Source organism: Scyliorhinus canicula, chromosome 5 (genome assembly GCF_902713615.1).
Source record: "Scyliorhinus canicula chromosome 5, sScyCan1.1, whole genome shotgun sequence".
NCBI lineage: Eukaryota > Metazoa > Chordata > Chondrichthyes > Carcharhiniformes > Scyliorhinidae > Scyliorhinus > Scyliorhinus canicula.
Genome location: NC_052150.1, coordinates 116,515,416 through 116,540,388, shown reverse-complemented (window position 1 = coordinate 116,540,388; position 24,973 = coordinate 116,515,416). Strand labels below are relative to the sequence as shown.

Sequence of the window (24,973 nt, the reverse complement as noted above, 5' to 3'; positions counted from 1 at the left end):
GTTCATTAAAAATCTAACTAGCTCTGGCTTAAAAACATTCAACCACTCAGCTTCCACTGCTTTTTGAGGAAGAGAGTTCCAGAGCCTCAGGACCCACTGAGAGAAATAAATTCTCCTCACCTTTGTCTTAAATGAACGATCCCTTATTTTAAAAGAGTGACCCCGAGGTCTATATTCTCTGACAAGAGGAAATGTACTCTCCACATCTACCATATCAAGATGCCTCAGGATCTTAAAGGTTTCAATTAAGTCACCTCTTTCTCTTCTAAACTCTAGGGAATACAAGCGTAACCTGTCTAAGCTTTCCTCGTAAGATAACCCGTCCCATCAGAAACTGGTTCCCAGCCCAACTGGAGGACAGCTGTCAATTAGGCTGGGGACTGATTACTGACTGTGGAGTTAAAACCTCACAGCGTGGGAGGGAAATCCCTCGTCTTTCTGACAGCCCTACTCCCCGTGGGTCAAAGAAATTTCTGCTTATTAATACTGTTTCTCTTTCCACAGATGATGCCCGAGTACTTCCAGACTTTTCCATTTTTAGTTCAGGTTTCCAGCATGTTCAGTGTTTTGCTTTGTAAAAAAATCAGTCTGGGTTTACCTGTTGTGGAGGGTACAAGAACCGGAAAACATGGGGCGGGATTTATTGGCTGTTCATGCGGCGGGAAAATCCGGTCCCACGGCGGCACATGGATTTCCCGACGCCAAGGGGTGTAGTTAACGGGAAATCCAGTTGACAACAGCGGGAGCAGTAGATCGAGCTCAGCCGCCAAAAAACACGCGGCAGGATGGTCGGTAAATCCCGCCCCCCTTTAGTTGTATGTGCAAATTATCATGGAAGATTTTTGCACTACATGTAGAGTTGTATAGGTTTTTGCAATCTGTACACATGAGGGTTTATTAACAAATCCTGAAAATTAGCAAATAAATTGTGATATCTGACTTTAAAATTTGGTTTTCATTAACAAAGGAGTTAAATTATGATGCACCACTGACACTTGTCTTCCTCCAAATTATATTGCTAAATGTAAATGGATAAATATTCTGCCTCTACAATGTTGTATTAAAGTATTCAATTATTAGAATTTCCATATTTAGTGCTACTCAAATTTTGGTCTACAACACACCCATATTCAGACCTCAAAGTCCAAATCAAAGTCTTCAGTTCAATGGCCTAATTGGTCATAAATCATTTTTTTTAAAGTAAGGAGTGTTATATAAATACATTTAGATTAAATAAAGTAAAATATCAGTACTTTCAAATATATATGAACCCAGAATAATAATTTTTAATGCTCCATTAATTTGCAATTTTAATTAAATTAAGATTAGGACTATAAAAGATGGAAAAAACAGGAGAAGATATATAAATCAGACACTATGATCTTGCTACCATTAACTCACAAACATCACAGTGTTAGTGACTGCAACCTCTCGCAATGCCATGATCACAGATGCTCCAATTGAAAACTCTTTTGTTAATATACTCCAACCTCACATTGTCACAGGAATTTTGACCTCATACCAGAAATGGGTGGACTTTCCTAATCCTTTCTCCCTGAACACATCAGGCTGGATTTTCCTGGCCATGTGGAAGTGGTGTGCGGGTGGGGTGGAGAATAAAAGGGAGCTTCATTGACTATCTCCCCATAACATTGGAGGATGAGAGTAACTAGCGAGAAGTATAAAAAGAGACAAATAAAAGCTTCTACAAGCAAATAAAAGGAATAGAGTAATTAGAGTGAGTGTTGGTCCCTTAGAGAGTTTAGACTGGGGAATTAATAATGGGAAAAGAGGAAAGGGCAGAGGCTTTGAACATATATTTTGCATCGGACTTCAGATAGAAGAAACAAATAGCATTCCAATAATACTACAAAATTAAGGTGCAAAGCTGAAGGAGGAACTTAAAACAATCATCACCAAAGAAAAAAAGGAAATATTGGTGGAACTTAAAGCTGGCAAGTCCCCATGGACCCATTGGCATGCATCCTAGAGTCTTAAAAGAAGTGGCCACAGAAATAATGGCATTGGTCATTATCTTCAAATTTCCCAAGAATCTGGAAAGGGTCCAGCAGATTAGTAAACAGCAAATGTCACACCTTTGCTCAAGAAAGGAGTGAGACATAAAGTGGAAACCTATAGGCCTGTTAGCTTAACATCTGTCATGAAAAATGCTCGAATAGATTATTGAATAGGTAATAGCACGACATTTAGAAAATCATAATATAGAGTCACTTTGTGAAAGTGAAATCATGTTGAACAAATTTATTAAAATTTATTGAGGACGTGCCAAGCAAGGTAGATAAAAGGGAACCAGTAGATGTAGTGGTATTTGGATTTTCCAAAGTGATTTGATAAGATGTCACGTAAAAGAGTACTGCACAAGATAAGAGCTTATCATGTTGGGGGTGATATATTAGTATGGATAAAGGACTGGTTAACTAACAAGAAACACTGAACTGGGAAAAATTGGTCATTTTCAGGATGGCAAACTGTTAATTGTGGAGTGCCATAGCGGGCTATTCAGGGTTGAGCCATACTGATTATTCATTGACAAGGGAACCAAGGTTTATGCGAGTCAGGCAGGAGAGTGGAGCTAAGGCCACAATCAATTAGCCAGAATCTTATTGAATGACTGAGCAGACTCAAGGGTTGAATGGCCTACTCCTGCTTCTATTTCTTATATTCTTATTATTCCCACCTACGACGGACTTCCCCAGGGGCAGACTGGGAACAGGGTGCTAATGAAGACTCCTCATAGAGGCCATTTTGCACCCATGTTGGTATTTTACCGATGTAAGAGTGACCTCCTGCAATGTGCAGAGGTCACTGGATCAATTGAGGCAGCCTCCGAACAGCAATTTGGCGAGCTGTTGGAGCAGGAGACTCCATGACATATGATGGGGCCTTGTGGTTGATGCTGTTGGACCTGCTGTGATTGTCCAGTATTTTCTGTTTATGGTTCTGATTCCAGCACCCGCAGTAATTTGCTCTATACATCTGCTTGACTGATCATTTATGTCATTATAAAGTTATATATATTGAAGATAAATCAAGTTAAAACTATAAAAGTCATATTGAAAGGGTTGGTATTCAGTAGATGTAGCATCTGCTGCAGTGTAAACTACAATTTCCAAAATGGCACATCTTATGAAACAGCCAACTCCAGTGGCTGAGTCAAAACACTCTCATCCTCCCTACATCCATATCAACAATAACCCTCCTATAAACTGCTTTAGCTTAAGCCTTGTCAATGTATTGTAAACCAGTTAGAGCACAAACTTTCAATACAGTTTGAAACTTTATTGACTAAACAGGGAATATACAGAAATTAAGTATTTAAGTTGATTTACCCAATATTACTACTGTTGAATTGTTAGCGAGTCACTCTTTGGCACGTTGAATGGACTTCAGCAGGAAGTTATTCCTTATTTGAAAGCAAATTTTGGAGCTAATTTCAGATCCGGCAAAGCATTGATCAAAAATTATTTTGCAATTTTCAAGAAGACTGAAACAGTTTAACATCGTAAGTTCTAAGGTGTCCTTTTGTGTTAAAGTTTCATTCATAAGGAATGTTAATAGGCACCAGAAATACAATTCTCAGTTGCTGAATTGTAACTGATGTGCTGATGAAATGTGCTCATTGTAAATAGCTTCTTTGGAACCAGTCCAACAAATTCAAACATTGTGGTTGCTTTCTAAAATTGCCAAAATTGCATTAAAAAATGGATATTACAATAATTCTGATAAAATGCATCGACTGGAATGTTATTCATTGTATTTTACAGCAAGATCTTGTAAGGAATTTCATTATTGTTCACCAAGTTGCTTCCACACAATGTTAACTGTGATCAGTGTTTGGAAAAAGTCATCAAGTGTGCCTCCTTTAGTTGTAGTTTTGGACCATGTTAATTTCCTGGGGCGAATGTTACCAGCACTCCTGCATTTGCACTGGTGCAGCACACTATACACCACGTTCCGAGCCATCTGGAGAGCTTAATTGTTAATTCTAACCATCAGAACATCAGAATATTGTTAGCATTATTGATTCATTGTTTTTGTTCCGTGTCAAACAGTGCAGCCAATGGAAAGTACAGTCAGTACAGAATTAGGACTTTTCAATGGCTCATAAATCAATTTATTTAGACAACACCTTTTTGTATCCTGTTAATTTCTAACTGCATAAATCTATTAACATTCTAATATGTAGCGTGTTTCCTAAATGTTTGATGTTACTCAGGCTTCTTAAAACACAGTTCTAAATGGCATTTCTATTTTATTTCTGCATTTTCAACCATTAATTATTAGTTATACTATTTGCCTTTTGATACAATTAGTTTGCCTGTTCGCCCAGAAGGTTAAAGGTTAATTACATAACTATTATCATGGCTCTCATAAAATGTTGCAACGCTCTTTACATAGGATTAGGTATGCTGTCCAGTTCGTGGTGTTCTGTTATTTGCATACAATGATGCCCATAAGTAACAATGGCTGAAAGTCTGTTAAACATTTTAGGGATGTTGTAGGTTACAGGTAAAATATTGGCCAGGACACCTGGAAAATTAATCCTTCTTCTTTGAACAATACAGTGAGACCGTTAACATCCACCAGTACCAGCATTGTCTCATTTTAATCCAGCACATTCTCTGCGCTGCACCAATGTGTCAGCCTAGTTCTAAATATTATGCTCAAGTCCAGATGAGTGACACCTGTTCATCATCCAAGTTGAAGACACAAATACTATCAATTGAGTCAAGCTGACTCTTAGGTCCCATTATTTATGGGGAGACAGGGGAGTTGCGGGGTGGACGGGAGGGACACTTGTACTGACCAAAGAAGTTGGAAATGTAGAGAATCCAAAACTGTATTTAGAGGCACATCTTGGTCTGTATTGTATCTCTGGGCAGGTCTGTTACGGTGGACCAATAAACTGTATCTGTCTCGAGAACTAATTACATGAGGGATTATTCCACAATCTGCCATTCCCCGTAGACCAGGGCTCAAGGGAGGAGATTTTGGGAAACTGCAGTCAAACAACATGTAATTTTCTGCCCACTAAAATTAACGGGACAGAAAATCATGGACTATGCACATGAGATTTGTTGAGACGCCACTAGAAGCACCAATCACAGAATCAAGACAATATTATTCTTCCTCAATTTCTCCATTAACTTCCTTAATTTTAACTTGGCGGGAATCTTATATAGAGTCATTGAATAATACAGTGCAGAAGCATGTCCATCGGTCCAGCGAGTCTGCAAGTTGTTTTCTTCGTCAACGGCACATCTGGTCTAATCCCACTCTTCTGCTCACTCTGAGTATTCCTTAATATTTCTCTTAGTAAATCAAGTACCTAATTATGTTTTATAGAATTTATAGATTCAGTTTTAACAACAGGTCACTTATTGGAAATTTAGTAACATGCTCAATTGCCATCTGAACAAAGGCACAGGAAGAGCCTTTTAACTCCTCAGACCTATTTAACCATTCAGTTACATCATGGCTGATCTGTATCTCAATTCCATTTACCCACATATGTACCACATCCCTTTATACCCTAACCTAAAGAAAACCTGGCGGTCTTGGCATTTAAAGTGTCAACTGACCTAGCATGGAGTCTTTTGGTGGAGTGAGTGCCAGATTTTCACTACGTTTTGTGTGAAAAGTGCTTCCTTTTAAATGGCCTATCTCTACTGCCCTCTTTTTCTGAATTCACCCACCAGAGGAAAACTACCCTTTGACTCCTTTATCATTTTAAACACCTGGGACACAATTTAATGGCCTCGTTGTGCCTGCCGGGAACCGTGCGAGCCGGTTTGATTGCAGAAGCGGCCTAAATCGGGAACCTCACCAGGCACCAAGTGGTTTGCTAGGTGCGGTGAGAAAACAATAATCATCAATTAAAGCCAATCTCCATCTCATTAAAGAGATGGTTGTCCAGGCTTGAACGGGCTTGCCAGCGAGTGACAATTAGTATTGGTCAGTCCACACAAATGAGGAACAAGGTGGCACTGCCAGGCTGTCAGGAGAACTGGGTGCTAGGGTGGCACTGCCAAGGGTCCAGGCCTGAGGTAATCAATGCCCATGAGAGGATGGATGATGGAGAGTATAGGGGGCAGAGGTTGTGGGCTGGCAAGGTAGCCTCCGGAATGTTGGGGAGGTGCAGGGTGGGTGCCCTGGAAAGGTGGGGGGGGGGGCTGAAAGGGGGCCCAGGATGGTCAGCGATCCCATGGTGGGGTTTCCTCGCTGGTGGGGCGGCGGGGGGGGGGGGGGGGGGGTTTGTACGCCCATGTGTGTGTGGGGGGGCGGGTGATACTGCCTGTGGGTGGAGGGTGTGGGGGACCCTCGAGCTTACTCAGAGATCAGGGGTCCTCTTCCAAAATGGCGGCCCATTCTCTGAGGAGCCAATCTGGCCAGCGAGCTCAGCTCCTCAGTGCTGAAAATAATTCTGAGTGTGGGCTCAACCAGAGAGGAGCTCGCTAAGGCCCAAAAAATAACTAAGTGCTGTCCGACAGCGATTAGGAGCTCGCCAATGCAGCCGTTGAGGAGATCGCAGGAACCCTCGCTCGCTACCGCGATTAAAGCTTGTCCCTTTAAATCGCGTCCCTGAGTTTGATTACCTCTCAACCATCTAAACACAAGAGAATAAAAACCAAGTTTATACGACCTGTCCTCTTAACTCTAAGGGCAGGATTTTCTGGCCCCCGTCAAGGCGTGTTTTCTACCTGCAGGGGTGGGTCGTAATCGGTCTCCAGCGGGATCCTCCAGCCTTGCTGATGTCTATGATGTTTTGCGTGGCTGGCCTGTCCTGCTGCCAGGGAACCTGCCATGGAGGGGGAATCTTCTGGCCCGCTGGCGGGGAGTGCTGGAAAGTCCGGCCCCCAGTTTTCCTATTATTCTGCTGAATCTGTCCGACACCAATCTATATTTCCTGAGATTCAGCGCTCTAGGGTGAACTCCAAATAGGATCCAACCAAAGTTCTGAAGTTTTATAATTCCAGTCATTCATTTATATACTTAGGATGCAAGCTGTAATTCTTTATGATACTTGAGATACAATGAGTATTTTCACTGATAGAAGATAGAGGAAATTTAATGGATTTTTTTTAAATTATGAAAAGTTTTGGATAGGGTGAACAAGGAAAAACCATTTCCTCTGGTTGGAAAGTGCATAGCAGAATGTTATTAATTTAAACTATCAATAAGAGAGAGGAGAGAGTTTAAGAGAAAAATGTTCATACAGTGAGTTCTTTGAGCAAAGGAATATCAGTTACAGAGAGGGTTGAGATAAATGTTTGAGCCACAGGAAGATCTGGAGGTATGGGGAGAGAGTGGGATTAGTTCAAGATTTCTTTGGCAAGGGGCTGACATGGACATGATGGACCAAGTGGCCTCTTCTATTCCGTGAGCTTTTATGAGGAATGAGTTGGAAAAAGGGCTTTAAGGCTCTCCACTAGATGTGGTAAATTGGAAAAATATTAATGGTTTCATATTTTCTGAGACATGGATGAGCAGGTTATTAAAGTTGGTCAGTGAGGAATCAAAGGACATAATAAAGGACAGTGTGTAAAATCCCCGTGAGGGTGGCAGGTAAATTCTGGCCATCAGAACAGGATTATGTCATTCAGCCTCCTGAGCCTCTTCAACATTCAATTCATGGCTAATCTGAATCTGAACTCCATTCCTTGCTCGAGAATCTCAAAATTCCATGGTAGATTCTTGGGCTCAGTTTTAATTCTGGTGCAAGTGCTGAATTGTTTCCTGCCACCCCGCTGCCATTTTACACTGGGAGCAGCCTTAAATGTTCCAAGGTTATCTTTCCACATCCATCCAAGAGGAAGTTCCAATCTGTTTGGCCAGCAGTTTTGTAGTCCCAACAGCATCAGGTTTACGTGGTGGCTACTGCTTGGATTACAGGCAGTCCCTGAGATTGAGTGATGGAGCCTGAACTTCAAGGTAAATCTGGGGTTTGGGTGGGTCTGTCTGACAGACCCCACTGAGGGAGTGAGGCGGATGATGTGGGTGGGGAGCCAGGGTAGAGAGGGCAGGTGGGAAGGTTAAAGTGGGGGTATGGTCATGGGGGAAGAGTGCCTCTTTTCAGCACAAGGGACCCATCCTCAAAGGAGATTCCTCCCCCTACTCTTGCCTAGCAGCAACCCACACAGTGAAAGCTGCCAGACTTCCCACCTGGCCTCTGTTTTCCCTTGCTGCAGGTAAACTGACAACAGAAGTGGAATGAGGCCCCTAAGTGATCATTAATTGGCCACTTAATGGCCTCAATAAACTTAAGGGCAGGCTGGCTTCCTGATGCCTTCCTCACCCACTGCAATATGGTAGTCAGGTCAGGGTTGGGCAGGACAGTGGTGGGAAGGCCACATTCTTTATTATATGAGCAGTCCACCTTCAAATATGCTAGCGGAGGGCTGTAAAATCCTTGATCTATTCTAACTTCAGGTCACATTGTCTTCTTCTTGCAACTACCCAACTGGAACAGGATAGTATTGGGTAGGAAGTGGCTGCCAATCCCTTCATTCCCGATAACAAGAAGATTAGTTTAAACTGATATAAAATGTTAGTCAGACCATACTTAGTATAATTTGCACAGTTCTTAGTCTCCATATTACCAAAAAGATATTAAGGTTAAAAAAAAGACTTATCAGGATGACACCAGAATTGAAAGTTTCTAACAATGACCAAATAAGTAAAAAAAGGCTGAGGTTGCTCTGTTAGAGGCCTTTTAGCTGTGAAAGGTTGATGTAGATTTGTGGCGGAGTCCAAAACTGGAGGTTACAAATCTAAGGTAGCCAGGAATAAATTCAAGAGGCAATTCAAACCTCTTTGCACAAAGAGTGGCCAAGAATAAGTAATACACCATCACTTGGACGAGTTGAGGGGATTATCGTAGATGTGTTTAAGCGGAAGCTAGGTTAGGAATTGAGGGAGAAAGGAACAGGAGGAGATAGCTAGGATTAGGTGAACTAGTGTAGGAGGAGGCATGTGTGGTGCATTGTCCTGTTGGGCCGCATTTTTCTGCACTGTAAAATTCTATGTAATTCTGTGTAACCGGATGGGAATACAAATTACCAGGAAGTCTGTGGGATAATATGGGACAATTTTACTCTTTGGGTAGAGGTAAATTCCATTTACAATGTCTTCTTCCTTAAGTAAAGATTGATGCTCCTCTGCTGAAAAGAGACAATAAATAAGCACAAGTCGTGAAAGACGTGCTATTAGGTAATTTGGACATTCTGAATTCTCCCTCTGTGTACCTGAACAGGTGCTGGACTGTGGCGACTAGGTGCTTTTCACAGTAACTTCGTTGCAGTGTTAATGTAAGCCTACTTGTGACAATAAAGATTATTATTATATTATTATAATTAATACTTGTATGACTTTCATTATATTTTGTTGAATGATTTATCAGTTTTCTTTGCCAATTTTATGCATAGAGAATGGATTAGATTATGATAAATATTATTTTTACCGATTACTGTTCATTTTTGAATTCAATTTTCTTACAGTTGAATTTTTTACTGACTGTAATCATTTCCTGAGAACATTGTTCTTTCCAGTTTGTTAGGATATACTACACAGAATCACTAAACTACAAATTGTGGGAGTGTTTCGTAACCGAGGAAAATGCTGGCTTTTCTCCAGATGACAAAGATTCTTCTCAGTGCCCTCACCTATTAATCCCTCGACAATGGTTGTTCACTTCTGCAACAAAAAAAGCAATGAACCATTATTGGTACACAAGCCCAAATCAATAATCTGATCGGATCCCACCTCCTCCAAGTTAAAACTCACATCTTTGTATTTATGTTCTTCCGTGGTCATGCTTCTCCCTATCTCCAAACATTTCACCAGACGCCAGTAGCCAAATTTCTAGAACCTTCTGTTCCAGTAATTCCCTCTTCTTTCACCCCAACAGTGGCCCCTGTACCTGAGCTGTCCAGGCCTGGAGTTCTGGAATTTCCTTCCCTGACCTTTCTGATTCTGCACCTCCCTTTCTTCATTTGGGACTTTCCTTAAAACTCCTGCCATTGCTCGCCCCATCTGATTCTTTAGCACAGGACCTGGTTTTATTTAAGCCACTGTGAACCTCCCTGGGATGTATTTCCACAAGTCGGTGTTCTTGCATAGTATGAAAACAGGCTCAGACTAGGGAGTGATTCTATTGTATGTTAATTAGATTAGATCCCAGATATATTGGGCTAAAGTATCTGGCCAAAATAGAGGTTGACGCCTGGCACTGAACCGATCGGCATGCTCCGGTCCCTCGTTAGTGGCGACAGTGAGATTTGTGCTCTGCGCCGGCGCCGGCATACATAATTAGCATTTAAATTAATTTGCATTTCAATAGCAGACTGGACCCAGTATGCTCCAGGCCTTCGCTATTCTCCGCCCCTGTCAGGCGGAAGTCAAGCGGGCACGGTTTACTACAGGTATATACAAGCGGGGATTAGGCGCCATGGCTGCTAAGGGTGGGAGAAAAGGCAAGCAAAGTTTTCAAAACGTTAAATGTTGCTGGGGGTGGTGGAGGTGGTGGTGGGGGTGGGGGGGGGGGGGGAATGGGTGGCGGGTGGATAGTGGAGAGCGACCCGGCGAAAGCTTTGTGGGTTTAGTGTGTCCCCTCAGGATAGCGATGGCCTGGCTCAGGTTGCCATTGCTGTAGTGTTTGTTTTAAATCCACCCATTTGGTACAAGTTACAGGCTCCTGGTTACAAGTTACAGGCTTTCACAGAGCCTCTGGTCATCTGGGAGCCCACCCAGGCAGCCCCTCTGGAAATCTCAGATCCCAGGGGCGGAAGTCTCCGCTCCCCACGTGGCGTGAGAGAATCATGGGAGAGCCTCCCGACATTTTTTACGCCCCCCAGCGCCCCCAGCGATTCCCCCCCCCCCCCCCCCCCCCCCGGCTCGGAACAATCGCCGCTCGCTGTTTTTCAGGGCGAACGGCGATTCTCCGAGCCCGATGGGCCGAGCGGCCGGCCCGTCACGTCCATTTCACCACGGCAGCAACCACACCTGGTCACTGCATTCGTGAAACGGGCGCCAGATGTCCGTTTGGGGTATCTAGGGGCCCGATTTGGACGGGAGCACCACGACTGTGCTCGGGAGGGGACAGGCCCACGATCGGTGTCCACCGATCATTGGGCCAGCATCCAAAACGGACGCACTCTTTCCCCTTCGCCGGCCGGCAAGATGAATCCGCCGCGTCTTGCCAGGCGGCGGTGGAGAAAGACGGCACCGTGCACTGTGCCGTCTGCGCACTGATGTCATCCGCGCATGCGCGGGGTGGAACCGGCAACCCGCGCATGCGCGGATAACATCAGAAAAGCGCCGTTTCCGCGTCATTTCCGGCGCGACAAGGTCGTGGCCGGGAACGACGGGGGCCCGCTCCTAGCCCCCCGGGTGGGGGTGAATTAGGTGCGGGGAGCGGGCCCCGAGGCCGTCGTGAAACTCGGCCGATTTCACGACGGCCATCCCCATTTTTATCGGGAGCGGAGAATACCAACCCAGAAATTTAAAAAAAAAAATTTAGAGTACCTAATTGATTTTTTACAATTAAGGGGCAATTTAGCGTGACCAATCCACCTACCCTGCACATCTTTGGGTTGAGGGTGCGAAACTCACGCAAACACAGGGAGAATGTGCAAACTCCACACGGACAGTGACCCAGAGCCAGGATCGAATCTGGGACCTCGGCGTTGTGATGCAGCAGTGCTAATAACTGCGCCACCGTTGTTGTGATCCACCACTGTATATATATGTGTGTGCCTGTATTAGGGGATGTACAACAGTACCTGTACTACAGGTTTGTCGGTAAGCCCCTAGCCGGCTAGCTCCGCCCACAGGGAGCAGTATAAATATTCATGAGCTCTCCTGAGCTGCCATTCTACAGCTGCAGTCGAGGGAATAACATCTCATGGTAATAAAACCTCTCTTGTACCGATTCATGTCTTTGTGTGCAATTGTTAGCGCATCAATTTATTACCGTGAGATTTCCCAAATCATGGACATCAGAATTAAACCCGACCGCCTGCAGCTGGATCCGCAATCGCTGTCTTCGAAGCCTACATCACGTCAGCGGACCCTACACCATCAGAAGCTCAGAAAGTTCAACTACTCTACTCAAGGTTGAGCTTCAGCGTGTTCCCGCTGATACAGGACGCGCTGACCTATGCCCGTGCAATGGAACTGCTCAAAGAAAATTATGTCCAGTCGACGAACACTGCGTTTGTGAGGCATGTACGCTCCACTCGCGTCCAGCAACCGGGTGAGTCGATTGAGGACTTCTGGCGGGCCCTTGTCCCTCTAGTACGGGACTGCGAGTGCCAGGCCATCACGGCCACGGAACATTCCAACTTCCTCATGCGAGATGCCTTTGTGACGGGTATTGCATTGGACCCCATCCAGCAACGACTGCTGGAAGGGGCCGCGCTTGATCTTGCGGCGACAAAGACTTTAGCACTCTCTATGACGGTCGCTTCCCGTAACGTGCAATCCTACCCCACCCATCCATTCTACCGCGAGGTCCACCCATCCTACCCCTCGTGGACCCCGCAACCGACCCCCCCCGACTGGTGCCGCTCCCAGGCAGTATGCCCGCGCTGCTCACCACACTGCGCACCCTGGGGGTCCCCGCTGCTACTTCTGTGGCCAGCAGAAGCACCCCCGCCAGCGCTGCCCGGCCCGCGCTGCGACCTGCAAGTCCTGTGGCAAGAAAGGCCACTTTGCAGCGGTGTGTCAGGCCTGCGCAGTTGCCGCTATCGCGCCCGACCCCTCCCCCCAGCCGATCGCGCAATGGGCCCTGCCGTCCGCTGCTCCCGGGGCCACGTGCAACCAGTGGGCGCCGCCATCTTCTTCCCCCAGGTCCACGTGCGATCAGTGGGCGCCACCATCTTGCCCCGCCCCCGCCACATGCGTTCCATGGTCGCCGCCATCTTCTTCCCCGCAGGTACTTCTGACGCCGCCATTTTGTCCTCCCCTCGGGACTGGACCACGGGACCTGGGTCGCTGCCGCTACTCATCGGACTCTTCGGTCGATCGCCCGCTACTCGCCTCCATGACTCTCGACCAATCCCGTCCTCGCAACCTGGCTACCGCTTCAACGATGGTGCTCATCAACGGCCACGCGACCTACTGGCTACTTGACTCCGGGAGCACCAATAGCTTCATTCATCCGGACACGGTAAGGCGCTGCTCCCTCACGGTCCATCCCGCCAACCAGCGATTCTACCTGGCCTCCGGATCCCTCTCTGTCCCGATCCGGGTCTTCTGTCTGGTCAAACTCATCGTGGAATTCAGCCGTTTCCACCTGTACGTTCTCCCCAACCTCTGTGCGACACTTTTACTGCGCCTGGACTTCCAATGTAACCTCCAGAGCCTCACCCTCAAATTCAGCGGACCCCTACCCCTACTCACTATTTGCGGCCTCACGACCCTCAAGGTTGACCCTCCCTCTCTCTTTGCCAATCTGACTGCAGATTGAAAGCCCGTCGCCACCAGGAGCAGACGGTACAGCACCCAGGACAAGACCGTCATCAGGTCCGAAGTCCAGCGCCTGCTTCGGGAGGGTATTATCAAGGCCAGCAACAGCCCTTGGAGAGCCCAAGTGGTAGTGGTTAAAACTGTAGAGAAACACAGAATGGTCGTGGACTGCAGCCAGACCATCAACCGGTACATGCAGCTCGACGCGTACCCCCTCCCTCGCATATCTGATATGGTCAATCAGATTGCACAGTACCGGGTCTTCTCAACAATTGACCTGAAATCCGCCTACCACCAGCTCCCCATCCGTAAATCGGACCGTCCCTTCACTTCCTTTGAGGCGGACGGTCGACTCTATCAATTTCTTAGGGTTCCCTTCGGCGTCATTAACTGGGTCTCGCTATTTCAACGAGAAATGGACCGAATGGTTGATCGGTACGGACTGCGGGCCACGTTTCCGTACTTAGACAATGTCACCATCTGCGGCCACGACCAGCAGGACCATGACGCCAACCGTGCCAAATTTCTCCACAACGCATCTCTCCTCAACCTCACTTATAACAAGGAGAAGTGCATATTCAGCACAGACCGCTTAGCCATCCTCGGCTACGTAGTCCAAAACGGACAACTGGGGCCCGATCCCGACCGCATGCACCCCCTCATGGAGCTCCCCCTCCCCCACTGCCCCAAGGCTCTCAAACGATGCCTGGGGTTCTTTTCTTACTATGCCCAGTGGGTCCCACAATACGCGGACAAGGCCCGCCCACTGATCCAGTCCACACAATTTCCCCTCACGGCCGAGGCACAACAGGCCTTCGCCCGTATTCGCTCAGACATAGCCAAGGCCGGTATGCATGCAGTAGATTAGACACTGCCCTTCCAAGTTGAGAGCGACGCTTCAGATGTCGCCCTTGCTTGCCCAGGCAGGCAGACCCGTGGCATTCTTTTCCCGCACCCTCCATGCCTCCGAAATTCGACATTCCTCTGTTGAAAAGGAGGCCCAGGCTATCGTTGAAGCGGTGCGGCACTGGAGGCATTACCTGGCCGGCAGGAGGTTCACCCTCCTCACTGACCAATGGTTGGTAGCCTTCATGTTCAACAACACGCAGCGGGGCAAGATCAAGAATGACAAAATCTTGCGGTGGAGAATCGAGCTCTCCACCTATAATTACGAGATCTTGTATCACCCCGGCAAGCTCAACAAGCCCCCAGACGCCCTCTCCCGAGGTACATGTGCCAGCGCACAACACCAGCTCCGTGCCTTGCACGGAGAGCCTTTGCCATCCGGGGGTCACTCGGTTGTACCACCTAATCAAAGCCCTCAATCTGCCCTACTCCGTCGAGGAAGTACGGACAGTCACCAGAGACTGCCAGGTCTGTGCTGAGTGCAAGCCGCACTTCTACCGGCCAGACAGCGAGAGCCTGGTGTAAGCATCCCGCCCCTTTGAACGCCTCAGTGTGGATTTCAAATGGCCCCTCCCCTCCACCTACCGCAACACCTACATCCTTAGTGTGGTCGATGAATTCTCTAGGTTCCCCTTCCCCATCCCATGCCCGGATATGACGTCTGCCATCGTCATCAAGGCCCTCGATTCCATATTCGCTCTGTTCGGGTTCCCCGACTACATCCACAGTGACAGGGGATCCTCATTCATGAGCGATGAGCTGCGTCAGTTCCTGCTCAGCAGGGGTATCGCCTCCAGCAGGACGACCAGCTGCAACCCCCGGGGAAACGGACAGGTAGAGAGGGAGAATGGGACGGTATGGAGGGCCGTCCAGCTGGCCCTATGGTCCAGGAACCTCCCAGCCGCTCACTGGCAGCAGGTCCTCCCGGAATCACTCCACTCCATTCGGTCACTGCTGTGCACCGCTACTAACAACACACCCCATGACCGTGTTTTTTCCTTCCTTAGAAAGTCTACGTCCGGGGTGTCGCTCCCGACTTGGCTCGCAGTTCCAGGGCCGGTCCTACTGCGTAGGGATGTCAGACTCCACAAGGCGGACCCTCTGGTGGACAGGGTACGCCTGCTCCACACAAACCCCCAGTATGCCTATGTGGAGTTCCCCGACGGCCACCAGGATACAGTCTCGCTCAGGGACCTGGCTCCCTCGGATGCCGATCCCACTCCCAGACACCTCCCCACCCACGCGCCACCCTCCCCTCCCCCGGCGCTCCCAGCATCAGCCCCACCAGGTCCATCCCTCGTTCCCCTGCCCACACTAGAGGACATGGAAGATTTTGGCACGTTCCCGGAGTCGTCCAGCCACTGGCCAGCACCAACACCGCCAGCACCGATGCCGTCGACGCCGACACAGCCTGTACAGACGTCGCCACCACTGCTGCGTCGCTCTCAACGAACCGTCAGACCACCGGTCAGACTCAACCTCTGACGGGCACCGGGTTGCAAGATGGACACTTAATTTTTTTCCCCTCCCCTCTGTAAATAATTCACGGATTATGTATATAGTTCCACGTCACCCCCACTGGACTCCTTTTTAACAGGGTGTGAATGTGGTGATCCACCACTGTGCAATTATGTGTGTGCCTGTATTAGGGGATGTACAGCAGTCCCTGTATTACAGGTTTGTCGGTAGCTCCTGCCAGCTAGCTCCACCCACAGGGAGCAGTATAAATATGTACGAGTTCTCCTGAGCTGCCATTCTACCAGCTGCAGTCGAAGGAAAAACATCTCATGGTAATAAAGCCTCTCTTGTACCGATTCGTGTTTTTGTGTGCAATTGTTAGTGCATCAACCGTTCTGCCCTTCCTCAGACCCCAGATGACCCATAACTGGGATGTGTGTGGCCAAGCTCAATCAGTGACACCAGGTGCTACCAGTCCTCAGTGCGCTCATCAGAAGCATAGTCCCACTGCAGGGGAAGCAGGGGAATACCAGAGCTCACCCCAAACAAAGGACACATGCACTGAGGCCTTTGGCACCCTCCCTGGCACACTGCCCCTCTCAGGGCAGAAGCCCCACCAGTGTCACTATCAGCTAGCCCACTCCACAGCACCACCAGCTGTATCCAAACCCTGTCTGCCCACTGCACCCCTGCTCCCATCCATCCTGCCCAGGTCAGTTTGTCACAACCTCTCTGTCACATCCAGGTCCCACATCACACTGCAGCTGCACTCCCAGCAGATGCAATTCCCTGCCTCAGACTTATCTGTAGGACCTGCCCACACACAAGCCTCTAATCATTGGGACGATGGTGGCTCACAGTGACCCTCTCCAGTTCACAACTCAGTGCTGACCTGCTATCGGGATAATACAAGGCCCACCCAATGAGGACAACCATAGTACACTCCACAGGGCAGGGGCTGCAGAGGCCATCATTGTCATTGGTTATGGCAGCCACCGGTACCCTTGTTACCAGGGACGGATCGTGAGGATAGAAATTTCCCACGGCCACTCACTGATGGGGACAGGGATGAAGTGTGGAAGACAACGTATCGGGGGGAACGGCTGTGGGGTGGGGGTGGGTTTGAGGTGGGACATGTGGAAGGCGGAGCTGAGGTGCAATTCAGGGTAACCATGCAGCCTGTTGGATCTGGATGGGCAAGGGAATACTCATCGTTTGAACATGTCTTCTCTTCCCCCCCCCCCGCCCCCGCAGAAGTTGGATTATAGAGTACAGCCAGGAATGCTCTCTGTCTACCTGGCTGCAGCTACCTTTGTGGATGCATGGTGACTGGAGGCACAGGGCCTGCTCAGGGAGGACACTGCACAGGAGGAGCCTGACCCCGAAGATATAGGGCTGGCGGTTGAGTCTGGAGTACTGTCCAACAAACCGAGGAGGAAGAGGTGTGAAGGAGGTGTCACGTTTAAACTGATAGCCCCTGTCATTAGAGGACCTGCTGCACTGCATGTGCCAGCAGAGACTCCATTTATCCAAGGAGACCGTGCGCCATCTGTGCCAGATGGTGGCGCACCTGGGGGCATGGAGGAGCACACCCGCTCCCAGTGGCCGTCAAGGTGACGGTGGCCCTTTACTTCTATTCCCCTTAGTCCTTCCAGGTGCTGAGCGGGGATATTTTGCAGGCGTCCATTCACAGGTGCATCCGCGCTGTCACGGATGCCCTATTTGCCTGATAGCAGACAATATCACCTTCAGTCTGGACAAAGCCCACCGGGATGCCTGGGCAGTGGGATTCACCACCATTGCTGACAGGCCCCAGATCCAGAGGGCATAGATTGGACAATGTCCCCCTATGGGCACTGGTTCATCGGGGGTGCCCTTCATAAATAGGAAGGGCTTCCACTTCCTGAAACATAATGCATGTCTGCGCCTGACTCATACATCCTGGCACACACGTCGGTCCCCAGCACCTTTGATGCACACCCTTGGGAGAGGAGCTGTCTGTTGGACGACAAGGGTTATCCGCTGAGGTTGTGGCTAATGACGTCTGCCTGGTGGCCACAGACCGAGGCGGAGAACCACAACGACACCCATGCAGCGACCAGCAATGTCATTAAGTGGTGCATCGGTATCTTAAAGTTGCGGTTCTAGTGTCTGGGCCGCTCTGGTGTGGCTCTCCAAAGGGTTTCCCAACATTTTGATGGCCTGCTGAGTCCTTCATAACATCGCGCAGAAGAGGGGGGGGGGGGTCATGTTGAAGGAGGAGCATGAATTCCAGGCCTCTTCTGATGAAGAGGATGAGGAAGGCATTCAGGATGATTTGGGCATGGAGCCTGAGCTGGGACGTCAGGCTGCCCAACATTTGCTCCAGTGCCGCCACACGCAGGAAAACAATCACCTCCCGAATTTCACACTAAAAGGCCTGGGCACCAGCAGCTCTGCCACCCTGTCCCACCTCTCCATACTGTTCCCAACCTCCCCTTCCAGGTCATGCCCCATTCCCCATAGCCTCACACATCCTCCCCTGACCCTGACCCTCCTACCTTCACTCCATCCCACCACCCCAACTCTCCCTCCGAGTGTCCTACCATCATCACTACAGGATGTAGGCCCTGGGCAGGCAGTATCAGCCGGTCTTGTCCATGGGGCGGAGGATAATGGTGGCTCACTGTGAGATGAGCTCTGGTGCTCCTCATCGTCTGACAAGGCCTGACTCCTGCTTTTAAGATCACCTTCCACTGTCTGCCCGGGTAATCCCAGCATGTGTGATGGCCATTCCATCTCATGGGCCCATATATCCTTTGGAGGGTGCTTATGAGGTGGTGAGCGGCCATGGGTCACTCACTGGGTAAGCTGTCCAGAAGGCAGCTTCATACTTCTGGTGCCATTCCCTGCAGCCTCTGAGATTGACCCCAGTTGGACTGTCCAATTCTCCTTGGGGCCCTGCCACGTGCCGTCCTCCAGCATGCACACCACCAACCTACCCCCCCAACCCAACACATCCACTACACCAAACCTAGCCCATCCCACACAGCCTCCAGACAGAAGATTGAGGCAGGTCACAGTTTTGGTGCAAAGGTGTTTAATTGTGACTATTTACAGTATTGTGCCCTGATCCCTACCTCTAACGTATGTGCTGCACACGTGCCACCTTAACGTTGTTATCTAATGTGGCCTACCGCTCCTTCGAGGTGTGACCCCAGACAGCATATCAAACGTGGGGGAAGCCATCCTCTGGAGGACTTGGACTTGGATGGGTCTGGCTGACTGACAGGTGTCAAAGTTGACGAGGTGCCGCCCTGTTCTGCCCATTGCCCATCAGATGCGCCAGTGTCAGGTGGGGGGATTCAGAAGCGCTGAGGTTTCCCAGAACCTCCCCAATGGGAGTCACTGACATAGACCCATCACTTCCGCCTCCCTTGGGGTGCTCGATGGCCCCCAGGCAATTCCATGGGTCGGAATTGAGGCGGAGTGAGCTTCGGAGGCTCCACCGTCATGTGGCGCTGCCAGTCCTGGAGTCCTCGTTTCAACCATGGCCTCGATGCCCTCAGCTATAGAGCACTGAGACTGGGACATGTCCCTCAACAAGTGAGACTTTTCCACACTGCCTTGGTCATGTCCCTCTGACACTGTGCCCAGTCCGTCTGTACCTGGCCCAGGTCAGTCAGAGCCCAGCTAATGCTCTTGATGCCCTCAGCCAAGACCCTTTGTGACTCTGGAACACCACAGCAATGTCCATGTGGGGCTGGTACATGGCTGACTGTGACTGGGCCCTCCTTTCCTGAGCCTCAGCCATTGACTGCACAGTGAACCCCAAGCCTTGAACGTCTAAACTCATAGCTGTGACCTTTTCACCCAAACCTTCCACCGCAAATGCCACCTGTTCAGTGTTGGCCCGGATACCATGCATTGTCGGCACCGTCTCCTGTGCCTGCAGGTGGTTGGACTCCTCCAACTGCACCTGTAGGTGGCGGAAGTTTGTTGACACCGCCTCCTGTAAACCCTGGCTCAGCTCCCCAGATAAGGTACTAGAATTGCTTAGTGTTCTAAACTGTCAGTTAAATTGTGAAGCAGACTTTACTTTAAAATGATATCTTCTTTGTCTGTGACTGGTCACTAACAATCAGGTCAAAGTCCAAAAATAAAATTCTTCCACTGTTGGGTGGGTCTTGTGTCTCTGAGCCTGAGAACTGATTGAGAAATAATATAAAATAGAAATCTGTAACAGTCCAATTGGGTGGAAGAAGAAAATATCCGTACTTTTTAAAAGGAAGGAACTCCATGACAACAGTAATTTCTTCGACGAGGCAGATTGTTACATGAAGATATGGGTTCAACGACAAGGAAAATTAGGAGAAAAGTTAAGAGGAAATATAACTTAGGAGAGGTTACTGATTGAGATGTTAAGATTCAAAACAGGTAAAAAAAAAACAACATAAGTGAACTTTACCTGAATGCTCGCAGTATTCGGAATAAAGTAAATGAGTTGATGGCACAAATCATCGTGAATGACTATGATTTAGTGGCATTACTGAAACATGGTTAAAGGATGGTCATGACTGAGAGTTAAATATCCAAGGGTATCAAACTATTCGGAAGGACAGAGTGAATGGTAAGGGAGGTGGTGTAGCTCTGTTATTTAAGGATGACATCCGGGCAATATTAAGGGATGACATCGGTGCTATGGAGGATAAGGTTGAATCCATTTGGGTGGAAATCAGGAATAGTAAGGCGAAAAAGTCACTGATAGGAGTAGTCTATCGGCCACCAATTAGTAACGTTATGGTGGGGCAGGCAATAAACAAAGAAATAACTGTGCATGTAGAAATGGTACAGCAGTTATCATGGGGGATTTTAATCTACATGTCGATTGGTTTAACCAGGTCGGTCAAGGCAGCCTTGAGGAGGAGTTTATAGAATGTATCCGCGATAGTTTCCTAGAACAGTATGTAATGGAACCTATGAGGGAACAAGCGGTCCTAGATCTTGTCCTGTGTAATGAGACAGGATTGATTCATGATCTCATAGTTAGGGATCCTCTCGGAAGGAGCGATCACAATATGGTGGAATTTAAAATACAGATGGAGGGTGAGTAGGTAAAATCAAATACTAGTGTTTTGTGCTTAAACAAAGGAGATTACAATGGGATGAGAGAAGAACTTGCTAAGGTAGACTGGGAGCAAAGACTTTATGGTGGAACAGTTGGGGAACAGTGGAGAACCTTCCAAGTGATTTTTCACAGTGCTCAGCAAAGGTTTATACCAACAAAAAGGAAGGACAGTAGAAAGAGGGAAAATTTACTGTGGATATCTAGGGAAATAAGGGAGAGTATCAAATTGAAAGAAAAAGCATACAAAGTGGCAAAGATTGGTGGGAGACTAGAGGACTGGGAAATCTTTAAGGGGCAACAGAAAGCTACTAAAAAAAGCTATAACGAAGAGTAAAATAGATTATGAGAGTAAACTTGCTCAGAATATAAAAACAGATAGTAAAAGTTTCTACAAATATATAAAACACAAAAGAGTGGCTAAGGTAAATATTGGTCCTTTAGAGGATGAGAAGGGAGTTTTAATAATGGATGAGGAAATGGCTGAGGAACTGAACAGGTTTTTTGGGTCGGTCTTCACAGTGGAAGACACAAATAACATGCCAGTGACTGATAGAAATGAGGCTATGACAGGTGAGGACCTTGAGAGGATTGTTATCACTAAGGAGGTAGTGACGGGCAAGCTAATTGGGCTAAAGGTAGACAAGTCTCCTGGCCCTGATGGAATGCATCCCAGAGTGCTAAAAGAGATGGCTAGGGAAATTGCAAATGCACTAGTGATAATTTACCAAAATTCACTAGACTCTGGGGTGGTCCCGGTGGATTGGAAATTAGCAAACGTGACACCACTGTTTAAAAAAGGAGGTAGGCAGAGAGCGGGTAATTATAGGCCAGTGAGCTTAACTTCAGTAGTAGGGAAGATGCTGGAATCTATCAGCAAGGAAGAAATAGCGAGGCATCTGGATAGAAATTGTCCCATTGGGCAGATGCAGCATGGGTTCATAAAGGGCAGGTCATGCCTAACTAATTTGGTGGAATTATTTGAGGACATTACCAGTGCGGTAGATAACGGGGAGCCAAAGGATGTGGTATATCTGGATTTCCACAAAGCCTTTGACAAGGTGCCACACAAAAGGTTGCTGCATAAGATAAAGATGCATGGCATTAATGGTAAAGTAGTAGCATGGATAGAGACTTGGTTAATTAATAGAAAGCAAAGAATGGGGATTAATGGGTGTTTCTCCGGTTGGCAATCAGTAGCTAGCGGTGTCCCTCAGGGATCAGTGTTGGGCCCAGAATTGTGCACAATTTACATAGATGATTTGGAGTTGGGGACCAAGGGCAATGTGTCCAAGTTTGCAGATGACACTAAGATGAGTGGTAAAGTGAAAAGTGCAGAGGATACTGGAAGTCTGCAGAGGGGTTTGGATAGGTTAAGCAAATGGACTAGGGTCTGGCAGATGGAATACAATGTTGACAAATGTGAGGTTATCCATTTTGGTAGGAATAACAGCAAACGGGATTATTATTTAAATGAGAAATATTAAAGTATGCTGCTGTGCAAAGAGACCTGGGTGTGCTAGTGCATGAGTCGCAAAAAGTTGGTTTACAGGTGCAACAGGTGATTAAGAAGGCAAATGGAATGTTGTCCTTCATTGCTAGAGGGATGGAGTTTAAGACTAGGGAGGTTATGCTGCAATTGTATAAGGTGTTAGTGAGGTCACCCCTGGAGTAGTGTGTTCAGTTTTGGTCTCCTTACTTGAGAAAGGACATACTGGCACTGGAGGGTGTGCAGAGGAGATTCACTAGGTTAATCCCAGAGCTGAAGGGGTTGGATTATGAGGAGAGGTTGAGTAGACTGTACTCGTTGGAATTTAGAAGGATGAGGGGGGATCTTATAGAAACATATAAAATTATGAAAGGAATAGATAGGATAGATGCGGGCAGGTTGTTTCCACTGGTGGGTGAAAGCAGAACTAGGGGGCATAGCCTCAAAATAAGGGGAAGTAGATTTAGGACTGAGTTTAGGAGGAACTTCTTCACCCAAAGGCTTGTGAATCTATGGAATTCCTTGCCCAGTGAAGCAGTAGAGGCTCTTTCATTGACTGTTTTTAAGATAAAGATAGATAGTTTTTTGAAGAATAAAGGGATTAAGGGTTATGGTGTTCGGGCTGGAAAGTGGAGCTGAGTCCACAAAAGACCAGCCATGATCTCATTGAATGGTGGAGCAGGCTTGAGGGGCCAGATTGCCTACTGCTCCTAGTTCTTATGTTCTTATGTTCAAATTGCTGCTCAGGGAAGCACTTGGCAAGTGGAGGGGTAAAACATTACAAATCAGCAAAGCAACATCAGGCTCCAGTGAAAGCTTCAGGCCTTTGCGTTGTTATAAACATGCTGTAAGTGCTGCAACACTATTATTATTTTCAATAGATTCATGCCTTCACTAAAATAGAAATGAAAGAAATTTCAGATCAGGGTATTGACTAATGACCATGGTGTAATTTCAAGGCCATAGTGTCCATATGTAACCTATATATGCGACTCACCTTTTTAAACTGTAAGCATTTGACCTGACATTCTTCCTCCGTCTGAAAGCGATTCTTGTTCCCCTCACAGCCTCCATACCAAAATTGTGCACAGGAATTAGCTGTGGTATCATAGTACCATTTAATAACATAATTCCTGCATGATCCTTGATCAAGGAGTTCCCTGCAGGCCGGATCTGGAACCCAAGATCAGAATATCGTTAGTCACTTGAAAATTATACTTTGGTGGACTGTTCAAGTACACAAGATCTTATGCTGTTCCAAGTTCATTTCTTTCAAAAACAAAGGGAAATTTACCACTTGTGTTAGAGGGCCCACTATCCTCCCAAGTCCCCACTGCTCAGCATAACGTGAGGTGTAAACGTTTTTGGCCAACACCGTTCCTACTCTCTGCTCTCAGCAAACTGCGAATACTACAATTATACAATATATAGGCCCACATATGCAATACTATGTGAATGTATGCACCTCAAAAAGAATTTTCCATCATTCACACCTAGCAACAATGGGTGGAGACAATTGCCTCGGTCTGGACAGCAGAAGGGCTATTTTAACTTCACTTGGCCAAGAAGATCTTCAGGGGTGTATATCTGAGGTTGTATAAGGCTCTGGTCAGACCCATTTGGAGTATTGTGAGCAGTTTTGGGCCCCATATCTAAGGAAGGACATGCTGGCCTTGGAAAGGGTCCAGAGGAGGTTCACAAGAATGATCTCTGGAATGAAGAGCTTGTCGTATGAGAAACAGTTGATGACTCTGGGTCTGTACTTGTTGGAGTTTAGAAGGATGAGGGGGGATCTTATTGAAACTTACAGGATACTGCGAGACCTGGATAGAGTGGACGTGGAGAGGATGTTTCTACTTGTAGGAAAAACTAGAACCAGAGGACACCATCTCAGACTAAAGGGACGATCCTTTAAAACAGAGATGAGGAGGAATTTCTTCAGCCACAGGGTGGTGAATCTGTGGAACCCTTTGCCGCAGAAGGCTGTGGAGGTCACATCACATGGTGTCTTTAAGGCAGATGGATAGGTTCTTGATTAATAAGGAGATCAGGGGTTATGGGAAGAAGGCAGGAGAATGGGGATGAGAAACTATCATTGAAATATCATGATTGAATGGCGGAGCAGACTCGATGGGCCAAGTGGCCTAATTCTGCTCCAATGTCTTATAGTCTAAACTAATGTAATGTAAAAATAGAACAGGCAGCAGAGCTGTGACAAGGCTTGGAAATCTGCAACAAGCAATTCCACCCCCGCCCTCCCAGGGATGGCTACCTGGAAAGGGCCAGGGAGTTCATCTAAAATATGCACACAAACCTGCTAGTAGAAAAGTGCCTCAGGTTAGAGGTGCCTGCCGTGATTCTTCCCTCACTGAGGAAGCACCAGGATATGGCAACAATGAAAAATTCAAGCCCAACATTCTAACAGTTTCATTATCATGGTCCAAATACTTTCAGACATTTTATCAAATCCATTATTTTCTTATTTAGTTGTTGTAATTAATATTCTGTGCAGGACTTGAAAAAGTACA

The 24,973-nt window shown here is 47.5% G+C and overlaps 1 protein-coding gene across 1 annotated transcript in view; it reads right to left on the bottom strand.

Moving 5' to 3' along the window:
- Positions 1-24,973, bottom strand: part of LOC119965674 (collagen alpha-1(XXVIII) chain-like) — a 318,322-nt gene that overhangs the window by 1,357 nt on the left and 291,992 nt on the right. The window contains exons 35-36 of the mRNA XM_038796439.1: positions 23,443-23,618; positions 9,684-9,714 (exon numbers count right to left, since the gene is read on the bottom strand). Of these exons, the coding sequence (XP_038652367.1) occupies positions 9,709-9,714; positions 23,443-23,618 (182 nt within the window). The 3' untranslated portion in view covers positions 9,684-9,708. The remainder of the gene's footprint in view (positions 1-9,683; positions 9,715-23,442; positions 23,619-24,973) is intronic.